Source organism: Callospermophilus lateralis, chromosome 2 (assembly GCF_048772815.1).
Source record: "Callospermophilus lateralis isolate mCalLat2 chromosome 2, mCalLat2.hap1, whole genome shotgun sequence".
NCBI lineage: Eukaryota > Metazoa > Chordata > Mammalia > Rodentia > Sciuridae > Callospermophilus > Callospermophilus lateralis.
In genome coordinates, this window is record NC_135306.1 from 1100657 (window position 1) to 1113726 (window position 13070).

Below are 13070 nucleotides of genomic sequence, written 5' to 3' on the forward strand. Positions count from 1 at the left end.
GAGACAGTAAGCAACTCAGTGAGACCCTGTCCCTAAACAAAATAGAAACAAAATACAAGTAGGGCTAGGGATGTGTCTCAGTGGTCAAGTGCCTCTGAGTTCAATCCCTGGTACCAAAAAAAAAAAAAAAAAAAGAGTGTGACAGAGAACAAATATATGAAATCCTGGGTCTCAATTTCATCATTTAAGCCTTTGGGCCAGGTCATTTTTATTGAGGGTGTAGGAGGGACTGTCCTGAATGTGTAGGAGGTTTAGCATCATCCCTGGCCTCTGCTAAACTGGATGCCAGCAGCACCTTTTGTTTGTGACAACCAAAAGTTTAGCCTGATGTTTGCAAGTCCTCAGCTGTCCCGTTGAGACCCACTGGGCTAAAACACCATCTGGCCCTTTAAGAACAAGCCTGCTGACTGTTGCACCAGTACAGTAGCTTGGACAACCTTAAGCTTCATTCCCCTTTGCCTGGTCATGTTAGCCTTTGGAATACCTGAGTTAGAGACATGTGTATAGTTTGTCTCACAGCTACAAAGATGTCTCCTACCAAGTTTGGCATAAATTTTGTTAAAGACATACAAGCTGAACATTGGGGTGGTTTTTCTTATAGGTTATTTATTTATTTATTTTTTAATATTTTATTTTTTAGTTGTAGTTGGACACAATACCTTTATTTTTGTTATGTGGTACTGAGGATTGAACCCAGGGCCTCGCACGTGCTAGGTGAGTGCTCTACCACTGAGCCACATCCCCAGCCCTTGTTTTTATGTGTGTGTGTGTGTATATATATATATTTAGTTGTAGATGGACACAATAACTTTATTTATTTTATGTGGTGTTGAGGATCGAACCCAGTGCCTCACGCACTTGCCTTCTAGGCAAGTGCTCTACCACTCAGCCCCAGCCCCAGCCCATAGGTTATTTATTTTTAGAGTCACTGTTTTGTGTGCTCCTGTTTTATTTCAGTAATTTGGAATTGGTATTCTTCTGCTGCAGAAGTGAGAAGCATAAGGCTTTGTAAAGGTGGATTTAAAAGCTTCTGGAAGATTGAAATCCAGTTTTTCTCCAGCTTAATGGAGAAGTTGGGAAGGCGAGGCAGAGTTATGATGGTAGCAGGGGACCCTGAAACTGAGAAGGGACCCTTGGCCAAAGCCTACTCCGTGTCTTTGCCAAGACCCAGGTGCTGCTGGGAAGAGTTCCTGAAAGGTAAGTGGAGTGGAAGAGGGAGACCACTGCTAACTACAGGACAGGTGAAGGACAGACTGCCACTTCTCTGTGCTTTCCAATTTCCCCTTCTTCCTGTTGGCTCCAAGCAATCTCCCTACTGTCCCTGGGCTGGAAAGAATATAGTGAGCATTGTGCAGTCCTCCCCAGAGAAGAAAACTTGGTGTCACCAAGATACCAGCTCAAAGATGTGCCCTCAGCGTTAAAGGCACTTCCACCCAGCCTGCGGGGAGGGACGTTAAACAGATAAAAGGTGTGATAACGGGCTGCTCACGTGAAGCTTCTGGCTTTTGTGATTTTCTGCATTGGAGAGCTGTCCAAGTGTGCAGGGCCCTGGGGGCCTGCTTATGTGTGAGAGCAAGTAGGCTTCCTTGGTGTGTCTCCTGGAAGATAGGTCCTACTGTAGTAGGTACTGGGAAGCACCACCTGTAACAAGAGATTCACACACTTTTCTGAGCAATGCAGTCTGAGAGGCTGCAAAACCTAGGGTTGCAGAGAAACCCATTCCTTAGGGCGGGGCGGGGCGGGGCTCAGAAGTGGCACCTATGTCTCTCAGTGGCCCTCGCCTGAGAGTCCACTGTTGTTGGACCACAGGTGGGAGGACCTAGAAGCTGTGTACTCAATAGCACTCCCCACTTAGGTCATGAGGGCAGTGCAGCCTGCACTTTGTCCGCCGTCGTGCTGACAGCTCCCTCGCTGTGCTCTCAGTGGATGGAACCTGCAGGCTGCTTGCTAGTGCAACGAGGAAGTCCTGGCTCAGCCAAGGTCATCCGCAGCGCAAGACTGGGGTCCGCCCGAGGGCGCTCCAGGCCCCGGCCCTCTGGCCCGCCCAAGGCGCCTGGAACCGCAGAGCGCAGAGGCGGAAGTGGGGGCCACTAGGATGAAGTTCCAGGACCGGGGGCGTGTCCGGGGCCTTTCCCCAACAGGGAATGGCCGGCGCCAGGCATAGTCCAATGAGGCCTCTGGAGGGCGTTCCAGGTGAGCGTCCTTCATTAGACAGCTGCTGGCCTCCTCCCCTACCATAGGTGGAGCGGCTGGGTGCGGGGCGGGTCCGAGTGCACTTGCCCAATGGGCAGCGGTCGGGCATGGGCGTGGCGCGAAGGCCGGCGCGCCCCTGTGCCCCGCGCCTGTGGCTGGGGCCGTCCGCCCAGTGCCGTCGGCGGCCGAGTACCTAGCATGGCCGGCCTTGGGCGGCCGGGCCCAGGGCCGCGCGCAGCAATGCCCGCCTGGAAGCGGGAGATCCTGGAGCGAAAGCGGGCCAAGTTGGCTGCCCTGGGCACGGGTCCGGGGCCCGGCGCTGCGCCCGCGGGGCCGGACGAGCGCTTGGTGCTGGCGGAGAGCCTGGGCCCGCTGCGCGAGAACCCGTTCATGCGGCTCGAGTCTGAGCGGCGGCGTGGGGCGCGGCCGGCGCAGCAGTTGCTGGAGCTGTACCGCCGTGTGCCGGGAGTGCGCACAATCCGCGCTGACAACATCCTCATCATCGAGTCGGCGCCCGGCTTCCCGCCCGCCGCGCCGCCGTCCGCCAGCATCCGCGCCGCCGAGGTGCTGGTGTTCGAGGCGCCGCCGCCCGGCCGAGTCAGCCGCCTGCTCGAGAAGTTCGACCCACCCGCCGCGCCCCGCCGCCGCGGGAGCCCCGAGCGCGCCCGCCCCGCCCCGCCGCCACCACCGCTCACCGGGGCGCCCGCGCCCCCTTCCCGCCCTGCGCCCCCTGTTCAGCCGGTGCCCGCCGCTCCGCTCGCGGGCCGGCGAACTGCCTGTGGTGAGCCGGGGCGCCTCGGTGGCGGGGCCGGACCCGTGACCCGGCGCAGCGACTTTCTGAAGAAGACCGGCAGCAACTCCTTCACCGTCCACCCTCGGGGCCTGGCCCGCGGCGTGGGCACTCGCTCACTCTCCAACGGGCCCGCCGACCCCGACCCCCTGGCCGGCCCTGCCAACGGGCTCGCGAGCTCCCCAACTGCACCGGGAGAGTGGAAGCCAAAGGTGGAGTCGGGGGAGCCCTCCCTCCACCCGCCCCCTAGCCCTGGGACCCCGAGTGCCACTACAGCCGCGCCCCCTGCCTTCTGCGCGCCCAGCTCTGCTAGTGCCACTTCCACTCCCAGCCACTGTCTGAGAGTCTCTGCTGCCGCCAGCGCCAACAACTCCTTTGAGATAAGGCCAGCTCCCAAGCCAGACATGGAGACCATCCCTTTGGGGGACCTCCAGGCACGAGCCCTGGCTAGCCTCCGTGTGAACTCCCGCAACTCCTTCGTTTTCATCCCCAAGCGGAACGCCTCCAGGGCCCCTCTTCCCCAGGGGAAGCAGTTGGTGGAGCTGCCAAAGCCAGAGATGGGCTGGGCTTCTCAGAGTGAGGAGCTCAGAGCCCAGCTGGTGTCTGGAGGGGACGGTGTGCCTGCCCTCCCAAGGAGCCCCTCTAGGATTGAGGTGCAGTGGGCAGCCAAGGAGGGGGGCTGTCCCAGGCCAGCCATCACCCTCACAGACCGGTCCATTAGGTGGCAGAGGCCATCCTCACCGCCCCCATGCCTACCAGTTACTGCTGAGGCAGAGCCTGCTGAGAGTTTGGGGATTCCCAGCTGCGCCAATGATGATGGGGAGCATTCAAGGCCAGGACTGCCCATCACCTTCATTGATGAGGTGGACTCAGAGGAGGAAGCTCCCCAAGAAGCCAAACTACCCTGCTCAGGGGCTGAGGTGCCTCTCCAGTACCACCTGCACCGTGCCAGGCCTGAGCACTCCTCAGAGCTCCAGCAGCGAGGCAGCAACACGTTCACAGTGGTGCCCAAGAGAAAGACAGGGGCCCTGCAGATGCCACAGTCGGATCAAGCCAATGGGGAGCCCCTGCCACGGAAGCCTGAGGAAGAGGAGGCTGGTAGTCTCTCGGGATCTTTTGCTGCCCTGGGTACCACATTGAAGAAGCGCTACCCTACTGTGCATGAGATTGAGGTGATTGGTGGCTACCTGGCCCTGCAGAAGTCCTGCCTCACCAAGGCTGGTTCCTCAAGAAAGAAGGTCAGTGGTCGGGGCAGGGCTTCCTTCTAGGAGAAGAGAGTGAAGGACAGGGAGCTGTAAGTAGAGTGTGAGCCCAGTTCCCAGGATACCTGACCTGGTGGGGGAAGGCTTCTATCTGGACTAGAGGAAACTGGGGCTGTGACTAGGCCCAGGGCCCCTGTGGAGTTCTAAGGCCCAACTGAAAGCTATATACTTTGCAGAGTTGAATGGGTGGGCAGCCAGCTAGTACAGAGCCTCCTGACAGTTCTTATGGCTCCATCTGGAATTGGCTGGATAGGCCTGTGCCATTGTGGGTCTGGATGAGCCTTGTTGGCTCTGCCCTGGCCTTAGCTTTGAAGGGTAGCCTGCTATGGTCCTGTGGATCTCATCCTGCACAGTTTGTCAGGACCAGGACGTAAGGGGGACAGAACAGAAGGCAATGATGTCGGTGCAGTCAGATCCCTACCTTGAGATCAGCACGGGGGCAGAACTCATGAGCTAGTTGAAGGGGCTCTCAGTTGTCCAAAGGTCCATGGCCCAAAGCTTGGCAGGCCCCGGCCTTGCGCATGAGTGTATTGAACACTGACGATGTGTGCCAGACCTGGTCAGGAGACCCAAAAGCAGCCCTGCTGGAGGCGCATAGCAGGCTAGCCAGGTGAGCCTCACTCCTGGCCATCTCTAGCCAGTGGCCTGGAACCCTCTGGGCACAAGGAAAGCATTCCTCAGATTCTTCCTGGTCATTCCTGGGCCAGTGTTTGTCCCCTAGGGCAAATTCCAAGTCCCTTTGCCTGAGTCTGTCAGCTGTAGGAGTCCAGTGTGTTCTGCTGTCGCTGGGACCAGCCTGGGTGTGCCTTCCCCTGTTGCGGGGATAACCAGAGTCCCCTGGTGTCAGCCCAGCCCACCTCTCCCCACCTGCTTCCTTGGGACGGTGGGTTATTTCCCCTCTTTGTCTTCCTGCCCCGGGAATTGGCCTTAACATTATCCCTCCTGCAGACTCCCATCTGCTGGGTCAGAAACCCATAATGATCTCCCTGAGGGTTCCAGGCTGGGGGGTCAGGGCTGTGACACTGGGGTGCCCTGTGGGACTCTCTTCCACTCTTGGCCTTGCTCACTCTGAGCCCTTGAGGGAAGGCTGGGCTGTAGCCTGAGCAGTCACTGCTCCAGCCTCTGTCCGTATCCAGCCTCTGTTCCTCCCTCCCTGCTTCCTGACTGGACCTTGCCGTTCTGTCAGGTGGTCCCTCCCCATGTTTGCCCCAGAAGTAGAGGGGATGACAGTGTGCTCATGTAGATGAAGAGGTAGGCTCAGGAGGTTTATGGGGCCATGGAGCTCTGGGGGCAGGAGCTGAGTCCAGGTTCCTGTTTCCAGAGCCTTACCCCTAACTAGTGTTACCTGTCCACCATGAGCCTGGCCTCTTCCTGGGACTTGGGGGGAGCTGCCAGAGCATGGCCGTCTGCCTTCAGCCAGCAACAGAACCATGGTCCACTTGCAGCTGAGCTGGAGTGAGAGGAGTAGGGCAGAAGGAACTGTGGGAGGCAGGGCTGAGACTGAGAAGCAGTCTCCAGGCCAGCCCGAAGCACTGAGGGTCCAGATGGATGGCAACAGGCATGGTTAAGCAGGCTGGCCAGGGCCCTGCCTGAGCTGTACCACCTGCTGGTGGACATCCTGCCTGTGCCCACACCAGCTGCCCTACCCAGCAAGAGCCGGGAGGCCTGTTGGGAAAGGAAGGGCATGCCCAGCCTTTCAGAACACTCTGCTTTTTCCTGGGCATCCCTCCTGCTTGTGGTCCCTGGGCCATGAGCACCCCATGGGGTACTTCGGCAGGCCCCCAGCTGCTGAGCCAGCCTTTGGTCAAGCACTTTCCTGCTCTCCCTTGGGGAAGTGGGTGGGCTGGGGGGCACAGCCTGGAGGACCTTGGGCAGACTGTTCACTTGGTGGCTCCTGGGCGATGGTGGGAAGTGCTGATGACTTTCCCAGGGTGTAGGTGAGGGGCAGCTCTTCAGGAACTGTCTGGCAGCAAGGTTAGCGGGAGAGCCTGGCCCTGGCCTGACAGCCCTCACTTAACTTCAGAGGCCCAGACCTGCTCTGAGTGGTGGGGGCACCTCCTCACTGGCCTGTGCCCCACAGAGCCTGCCTGGCAGGGGCACATTTCCACTTAGGTTGTTTGTTGGCAGAGTGGACAGACACCTTGTTCTTCCCTCCCTCTGTGAGCTGGACAGCATACTTCCACTATCGCGGCCCAACACAGTTGCAGCCACTCTGCCCACTTGGCAGTCTTCCTAGAGGTTGGGAATGTCTTTTCACCCCTCCTCACGCTGCCTCCCAAAGGGATGGACACTGTGGAGTGCCACCTGTCCTGACTCCTGTCTGGCTGTGGCTTCCCCTCCCCACCTCCTGGTCCTCTGTCCAACCCAAGCATGTCAGTGTCCCCAGAACTCAGTCATTGATACCCAGGCCTCCCACCTCACCTTCAGTTAACTTTTTTCACCCCAAATTCCATGGTTCAGCTGAGGCTCTCAGCCTCATTCCCATCTGTAGACACCAGGGTGTGGCCCTCATGAACCGTCCCTGAGTCACCCCTCCCTGCCAGCTTGGAACCCTGAGCCTGGTGGGCATGCTCCCTCTGCCATAGGACACTGACCTAGTCTCCTCTCACCTACTATCCTTTTCTTCCAGCTCCCTCCTCCCACTTCCCACGAGCACCCGGAGGTGATCTTTCTGGGGCCAGGAACCCCAGGACCTACTCCAGATGGCTTCCTCACTTATAGAGGACCTGCCCAGTGCTGGAGGCCAAGTGTGCCTCTGGGAACAAGCAGCTGTGTACATCCCAGCCGGGTTTTCCTGGTCCTGTGTCCTGTCACCCATGGGAACTTTGACTGGAGGCTGTGGCAGGAGGGCAGGGCCAACCTCAGTGCACACTTCCAAGCAGGTTAAGCCCAGCTCGCTGGCCCTCAGTCCAGTGTGGACACCCTTCAGTAATTCAAGCTGTGTGTGCATTGGCAGGGTGGGTGGAGGGAGAACAAAAGGGCCCTGTGAACGCCCAGAGGCTCCTCTACCACCTGCCTGCCAAGCTGGGTGCGATGGGCAAAGTCCCTTAGAGGCCAGTGACCAGGTGTATGCAGTACCAGCCCTGGCCACACCCTCCACCCATCCTGGCAGCCCAGAGTCTGGAGGGTGCCCCACTCCACAGCAGTATGAGTCATGGGATGTCCTGTGACCCACTAACCTGTGTTCTAAGGGGAAGGGAGGGCTGTGAGGCCCACACAGCACTAGCCCAGTAGAGAAGACAAGGGAGGCAAGACGTGACGGGGACCCTGGGTCCCAGCTGGGACTGATGGGCCTGTGAGCACCTCCCGCTCAGCCCAGCCAGGCAGTGCCAGGCTCAGTGCCCACGTGCATCCAACCCCCAGGCCTCTGTGGTAGGAGCCAGTCATGCGGACTAACGAGGGCTCAATAATCCCGCCAGGCCCTGGCAGCTGGTCCTTCCTGTGTCCTCAGTGGTGGGGGATGGGTCAGGGTCAGCAGAGAGAGCTCCATGTATCCATGGGCCACTGGGAGCCCAGTTCACCATGGGACTTGGGGCAGGAGGAGCCCAGTTCTATCCTACCTTGGGCCCCTCCTGGAGTATCTGTCCTCAAGGGCTGTTTCATGAGGGCTAGGTGACACTGTCCTCAAACTGACTGGCAGCAGATAGATGTCTGTGGGGTCTAGTGGCTACCCCACTGTCATGACCTTGTCTCTGTCCCATCTCCCATGGGACCACAGCTGGAGGACTGGGTGGGCCTACTAGAGGGCAGGGTCAGATGAGGGACAGCTTGCCTTCCCCTGACAGCAGATGTCTTCCTTCTATTCTGCCTGACCCAGGTGGTCTTCTCATCTGCTCATCTCCCTGACCACATGTCTGTGAGGACAGCTAGGCTGGGTGGCTGGGTGGGAGTGGGACTTGGTGATGCATTGCTTTGCAAGGCTCTGTGTGAGCAGGTAGAGATAGGAGCACTGGGAGCTTAGGCAGTCACCCCTCATCCCTGAAGGGCCAGGCTAACCCTAGCTGTGAGTGCAGCTGTCAGGGCTGAGAAGCAGGAGGCAGAAGTGTGTGCCTTCATCACTGGAGGCCTCCTCACAGGAAGTGCCTCTTACCCCTGGTGGGCTGTGTGTGCATGCCTTGTAGCCTGTACCTGGTCCTTCTGCCATCCTGTACCTCAGCTGCTTTGGAGCAAGCCCTCCTGCCAGGCCACTCTCCCATTCTGCTGTGCCTGGGCTGCTCTGGTTCTCTGCCTGGGGCTGTTCCTGCCTCCAGCTCCTTCCAGGGGAGGTGGGGGAACTTGAGCTGGCTGCTGGTGTCTTGTGCCCAGGAGTTTAATATTTCGAGTCCCAGCAGGGCTGTTCCCATCTGCTCAGGCTGGTAGCTGCTCATATTCATTACGGTCCAGTCGGGCTCAGGCCAAGCTCAGCTGAGCAGGTCTGGGGAGACTGAGTTGCCCCCAGCAGAGCCTGACCTGGTTGAACAAGGGGAGGATCCTAACCAAGAGTGCCCATGGCCCTCTGCCCACCCCAGAAGCCCACTTTGGGCTCTGAGACTACCAGAAGTGGGAAGAATTTGCTCAGGTGTGAAATTCTGGAGCCTGTGGCATGGGCAGTAGGGTGGAGTTGGAGGTCACTGGCACCCCAGGTTTACAGAAGCAGACACACCACTTGGCCTGTAAAATGGGTGAGGGAGGGCTGTGAGGCCCTTACAGGTGCTGGCCTTTTATGCAGGCCCTTGGTAGTGTGGTGGTCAGTGCTATCCAGGATTGTCCAGGTGCCCAGATGGCCAGGATATAAACTTGGTTTTAGGAGCTGCTGGAGGACAAGGGTTGAGGGGCTGCGTGAGGCCTTCGGCTCCAGGTAAAGGGTGCTTTCCACCTGCTTAAAGCCTCCAAAGGGCTGATGGGCCCTTACTAGACATGTTCCTTACTCCCAGATGAAGATTTCCTTTAATGACAAGAGTCTACAGACCACATTCGAGTACCCCTCCGAGAGCTCCCTAGTGCAGGAGGAAGAGGTGGAGGCTGAAGAGGAGGAGGAGGAAGGAGAGGAGGGGGAAGAGGAAGACGAGAGACTTGGTTCAGAGGAGAAACCCTTTACCCTCTTCCTGCCCCGTGCCACGTTTGTGAGCGGCGTGGGGCCCGAGAGCCCCTGGCTGCCAGAGGGCAGCTCAGGTGAGTGTCCTATGATGGGCAGCTGGGAGGGGGTGGCGCCTGGGCCACACGTTCACGTATCTGTGTCCATGCATGTGCTCCTTGGCCCACAGGCCTGTCCAGCTATACTCCAAAGCACTCCATGGCCTTCAGCAAGTGGCAGGAGCAGATACTGGTGCAGGCTTCAAGGGAGGCAGAGCCCCCACCCAAGGAGGTCATGGTGAGTTAGCACAACAGGAGTACATACCCACAGTACCAAGGGCTATCTGGTGGGGGACAGGGGGCAGGTTGGTGCCTAGACAAATCCCAGTGGCTTCGTTTTGTCTTTCCTCTTCAGCTCACACCTGCCAGTCAGAACGACCTCTCCGACTTCCGCAGTGAGCCTGCCCTCTATTTCTGACCCCTGTGCTGCCAGGATGGCCAAGGCTGAGCCCCAGATGTGGTGACCCTGGGAGCCAGACAAGTGCCCAAGAGCCCTACCCTTACTTTGCACCTGTGCCTCTTGGCCGTGCTCACCAGCCCTTCCTTCCTATGGCCTCATACCCACGCTGGCCCCAGAAGCAACTGGGTTCCTCCCACTGTCAGGTCAAGTCTTTCTGGGTTTCATCCTGGATTTGGGGACTCCAAAGAAGAGCACAAGTGGAGGACTTCTTATGGGGAGGGCTAGGGTACTGCTGGACAGTGTCTGTCTATGATCAGATTCCAACCCAGGCTGCCCTCTGTCCTGCCTCCAAGGCTACCTCCCAGCCCTGCTGCTGTGCCTGGCAACTAGCGGGCATGTGGGGGCCAGAGGCTGTCCCAGCTGCTGTCCTTTGCAGGATTCCTAGCCCCCTGTCTCACATTCCTACCACGGTGGAGCTCAGCCTACCCTCTGACAGATGGCAAGTGTTTTCTTGCTTCTGATGTTGGACTCAATAAACAACACTGGACAAGGCGGCCTCTGCTTCCCTGCTTGTTCCCCAGCCTGAGAACAGGGTGAAGGGCCAGCCTGGGTCAAGGAGGGTGGGAAGTAGTTCCAGTGGTTCTCATCTGAGGTCCTACTAGTCCCAGCTCTTATCCATCACAACCCATTATCCTGCTTCCCACTCTCCCAGCCTTCCAGAGCCCACAGTGGGAAGCAGCAGTCAGGTCTGGAACTCATCCTGGATTTCATCCTAGGATGAAATCTAGAACCAGGGGCCTAACCTCCAAGTGGGAAGGTGAGTGTATTTCAGCTATCAGGTCCAAAGTAGCTTTGTCAGGGGCCAGGAGCCTGGGAGGGTGCCAAGGCAGGACAGAGTGGGAGGTGCAAGAGTGTTAGGTGGGAGAAGCCTTGGGGATCTTGTCTTATGTTTGCCTTGGAAGCTCCTTGACCCACAATAGCCTACAACAAGATTCTGGCAGAGGACAGCTTTGCAGATGCCAGGGAGAGACAGGGCTACCTGCTTGGGAGCAGCCCCAGCTGGAGTCCAACATGCTCAGCTGCAGTACAGAGCTGGGGTTGTCTACAGCTACTCAAGCGCCAAATGCAAGTGTTGCATCCTGGAGAGCTGAACCCAAGATCAGAGGTGCTGTCCAACCAGGCTCTTGGAGGGAGGAGAGTAGTTGGTTGCCCAGGAGGGGTGGGCCCAATTTCCTCTGGACCCTCTTGGCCAACACAAGCTTTCAAACAAGCCCAGACCCTGGGCAGCTGCAGAGACCCCATGAAGGTCAACAGAGCTGGGCCCAGGGTGCCTGGAAGGATAGAACTGGGCAACAACTGTTGTATGGCTAGGGAGGAACACCAGCCCCTGCCAGCAGCAGAACTTGGCATGAAGAATGGGCATGGGTGAAGTCCCCCTATTCCCTACTGAGCAGGACCAGGGCTTCCAGTGGCTGGTGTGGGTACTTAGGGGTCACTAGTTATCTTCAGCCCAGGTTCTTTAATTGACAATAGGGTGTGGCAGAAACCCTCATAGACAGGGGACAGGATCAGCAATTCTACTGGGAGAGCTGAGGCTGGGGCTGACCTAGGCAAGGTGGGCCCTCAGCTCTGTGTCCCTGGTAAGAGGAACAGTCACAGGGAAAGTCACTACAGGGCTTCCCCTCCCTAGAAGGAGCCCCCACAGCTGGACAAGATTTGCATTCTGGCTCTGCAGGTGTCTGGCAGCCCATGCGCTAGGCAGATAGGAGGCTGGTGAGGATCTGTACAAAAACAACCTTTATTGACAATCTGGGTTCTGGGGTGAGAGAGGCCCCTTCCCCACTTGTCTCGCCTGGATCCTGCTGACTGAGGTGGGACAAAATAATGGGCTCCCACAGTGCTGAAATTAGAACCAGGATCTTTCTGGCAGCCCAAGAGAACATGGGGGCCTCAAAAGAGAGGCCCCTTGCAGAGCTGACCTGGAGCCCAACATCCTCATTGCCTGGATGAGTCAGAGGTAGAACCCTTCCCACCCCTGTGGGCTGTGCCTAGGGTTTTTCTTATCACCCTAGGCTGGTAGAGGTTGACAACAGCCCCTCTGGGCACCTGAAACAGTGAGAAGACAGTTGCTGCCATGAAGAAGATGCTTTAAGACAGATGTGCTGAGGGCTGAGTGGTCATGGGGCACATTTGAGACAGGCCCCTGCCCACCCAGCCCATCAGCTGTCCTTGCCTCCGCTGCTCTTCTGGTCTGAGGCTGTGGCCTTGGTTAGGTTCCCGGCTTCCCTCTTCAGGACACTGAGCAGAGTCTGTGAGCTTTCCAAAATCTGCAGCCACAGAAAGAAGGTTGCTGCTGCTTTTGGCCATCAGTCTCTCTGCCTCAGCCCCCTTACATGAGGTGTTGGAATCTGGGAAGTGCCCCCTTCCTTCCTAAGTTTGACCCACAACCCTCTCCTCCCGCCCTGTGAAACAGGCTGGGCTAGCTCTGGCCTATGCGGTACGCTCTGCACCTCTCGTTGAGCACAATGCACCACAGTTAAGGAGGATGCAGGACGCCAAGGGCCTCGCAGGCAGCCCCACGGTTAAGCCTGTAGCGGCCGCGGTTCTTGGCCTACCCACACTACCCCAGTCGAAGATGCCAGCAAGGCACAGGTAGGAGCCCCACCTTGAGGTAGGCGGCCTCTGTCTCCGCGATGGTCCGGTCAAACTCGTTGCGAGAGGCGATTTTGCGCGCCAGGTTCTCGTTGACGCGGGCCAGCTTCTCCGTCAGCTGCCTCACCTCGTTCTGCAGCCGCTGCTTCTCGTCCTCCTCCTGCTGGATCTGCCGGCACAGCTCCTCTCGCTTCTGACACAGCTCCTCGATGCCTGAGCGGGTGGTGGGGGGGACCGCACCGTGGGCCCGAGGCCGAGGCAGCCTCCGCTCCCGGGTGGAAGTCGGCGGGGGAGGCCGGCTCGAACCGCGCACGTCCCGGCCGGGCCTCGGGGGCGCAGGACCGTGCCAGGCGCGGTCCAGAAAGACGCGGCTCTAGGCTCGCGCGGGCCGGTTCGCGCGGCCTCCCGGAGGCAGGCGGGGCCCAGACCCCCGCCCCGCGGCCCTCTGCCCTCCACTCCCCGCCGCTCACACTTGACTAGCTCGTTGTTGTAGTTCTGCAGCGCCGCGCCCTGCTGGGTCATGGTCAGCAACGCGTCCCGCCGCTTCAACCGCCGCCAGCGTAGCTCGGCTCGCGCCTGCGCACTCCCCCAGTAGCGCGCTGCCTGGCGTCATCGCCGTGCGCCTCTCGCGTGCCTCACGTCGACGTGCCGCGCCCAGCGC

At 58.8% G+C, this 13070-nt stretch overlaps 2 protein-coding genes across 2 annotated transcripts; one reads left to right on the forward strand and one right to left on the reverse strand.

Moving 5' to 3' along the window:
- Nucleotides 1-2385: 2385 nt before the first annotated feature.
- On the forward strand, nt 2386-10454 carry Tprn (taperin). The gene is made up of 4 exons (XM_076842991.2): nt 2386-4221; nt 9159-9396; nt 9489-9595; nt 9713-10454. The coding sequence occupies exons 1-4, from the start codon at nt 2392-2394 to the stop codon at nt 9773-9775; spliced, it is 2238 nt and encodes a 745-aa protein (XP_076699106.2). The 5' UTR covers nt 2386-2391; the 3' UTR covers nt 9776-10454.
- Nucleotides 10455-11536: 1082 nt separating this feature from the next.
- Ssna1 (SS nuclear autoantigen 1) lies at nt 11537-12986 on the reverse strand. Its single transcript, XM_076842992.1, has 3 exons — nt 12880-12986; nt 12423-12622; nt 11537-12084 (listed from the first exon to the last, which is right to left on the reverse strand). Exons 1-3 carry the CDS (start codon nt 12929-12931, stop codon nt 11977-11979), a joined length of 360 nt encoding a protein of 119 aa, XP_076699107.1. The 5' UTR covers nt 12932-12986; the 3' UTR covers nt 11537-11976.
- Between the last annotated feature and the right edge of the window lie 84 nt (nt 12987-13070).

What these genes read in the sequence shown, in the direction of transcription:
- Tprn (XM_076842991.2), top strand. Translation starts at nt 2,392, where the DNA reads ATGGCCGGCCTTGGGCGGCCGGGCCCAGGGCCGCGCGCAGCAATGCCC. An exon ending in GCTGCCAGAGGGCAGCTCAG is followed by an intron (nt 9,397 to 9,488) that starts GTGAGTGTCCTA and finishes CTTGGCCCACAG; the next exon opens with GCCTGTCCAGCTATACTCCA. An exon ending in CCCCACCCAAGGAGGTCATG is followed by an intron (nt 9,596 to 9,712) that starts GTGAGTTAGCAC and finishes TTTCCTCTTCAG; the next exon opens with CTCACACCTGCCAGTCAGAA.
- Ssna1 (XM_076842992.1), bottom strand. Translation starts at nt 12,931, where the DNA reads ATGACCCAGCAGGGCGCGGCGCTGCAGAACTACAACAACGAGCTAGTC. An exon ending in CAACAACGAGCTAGTCAAGT is followed by an intron (nt 12,623 to 12,879) that starts GTGAGCGGCGGG and finishes CCACCCGCTCAG; the next exon opens with GCATCGAGGAGCTGTGTCAG. An exon ending in CAGAGGCCGCCTACCTCAAG is followed by an intron (nt 12,085 to 12,422) that starts GTGGGGCTCCTA and finishes CTGTGGCTGCAG; the next exon opens with ATTTTGGAAAGCTCACAGAC.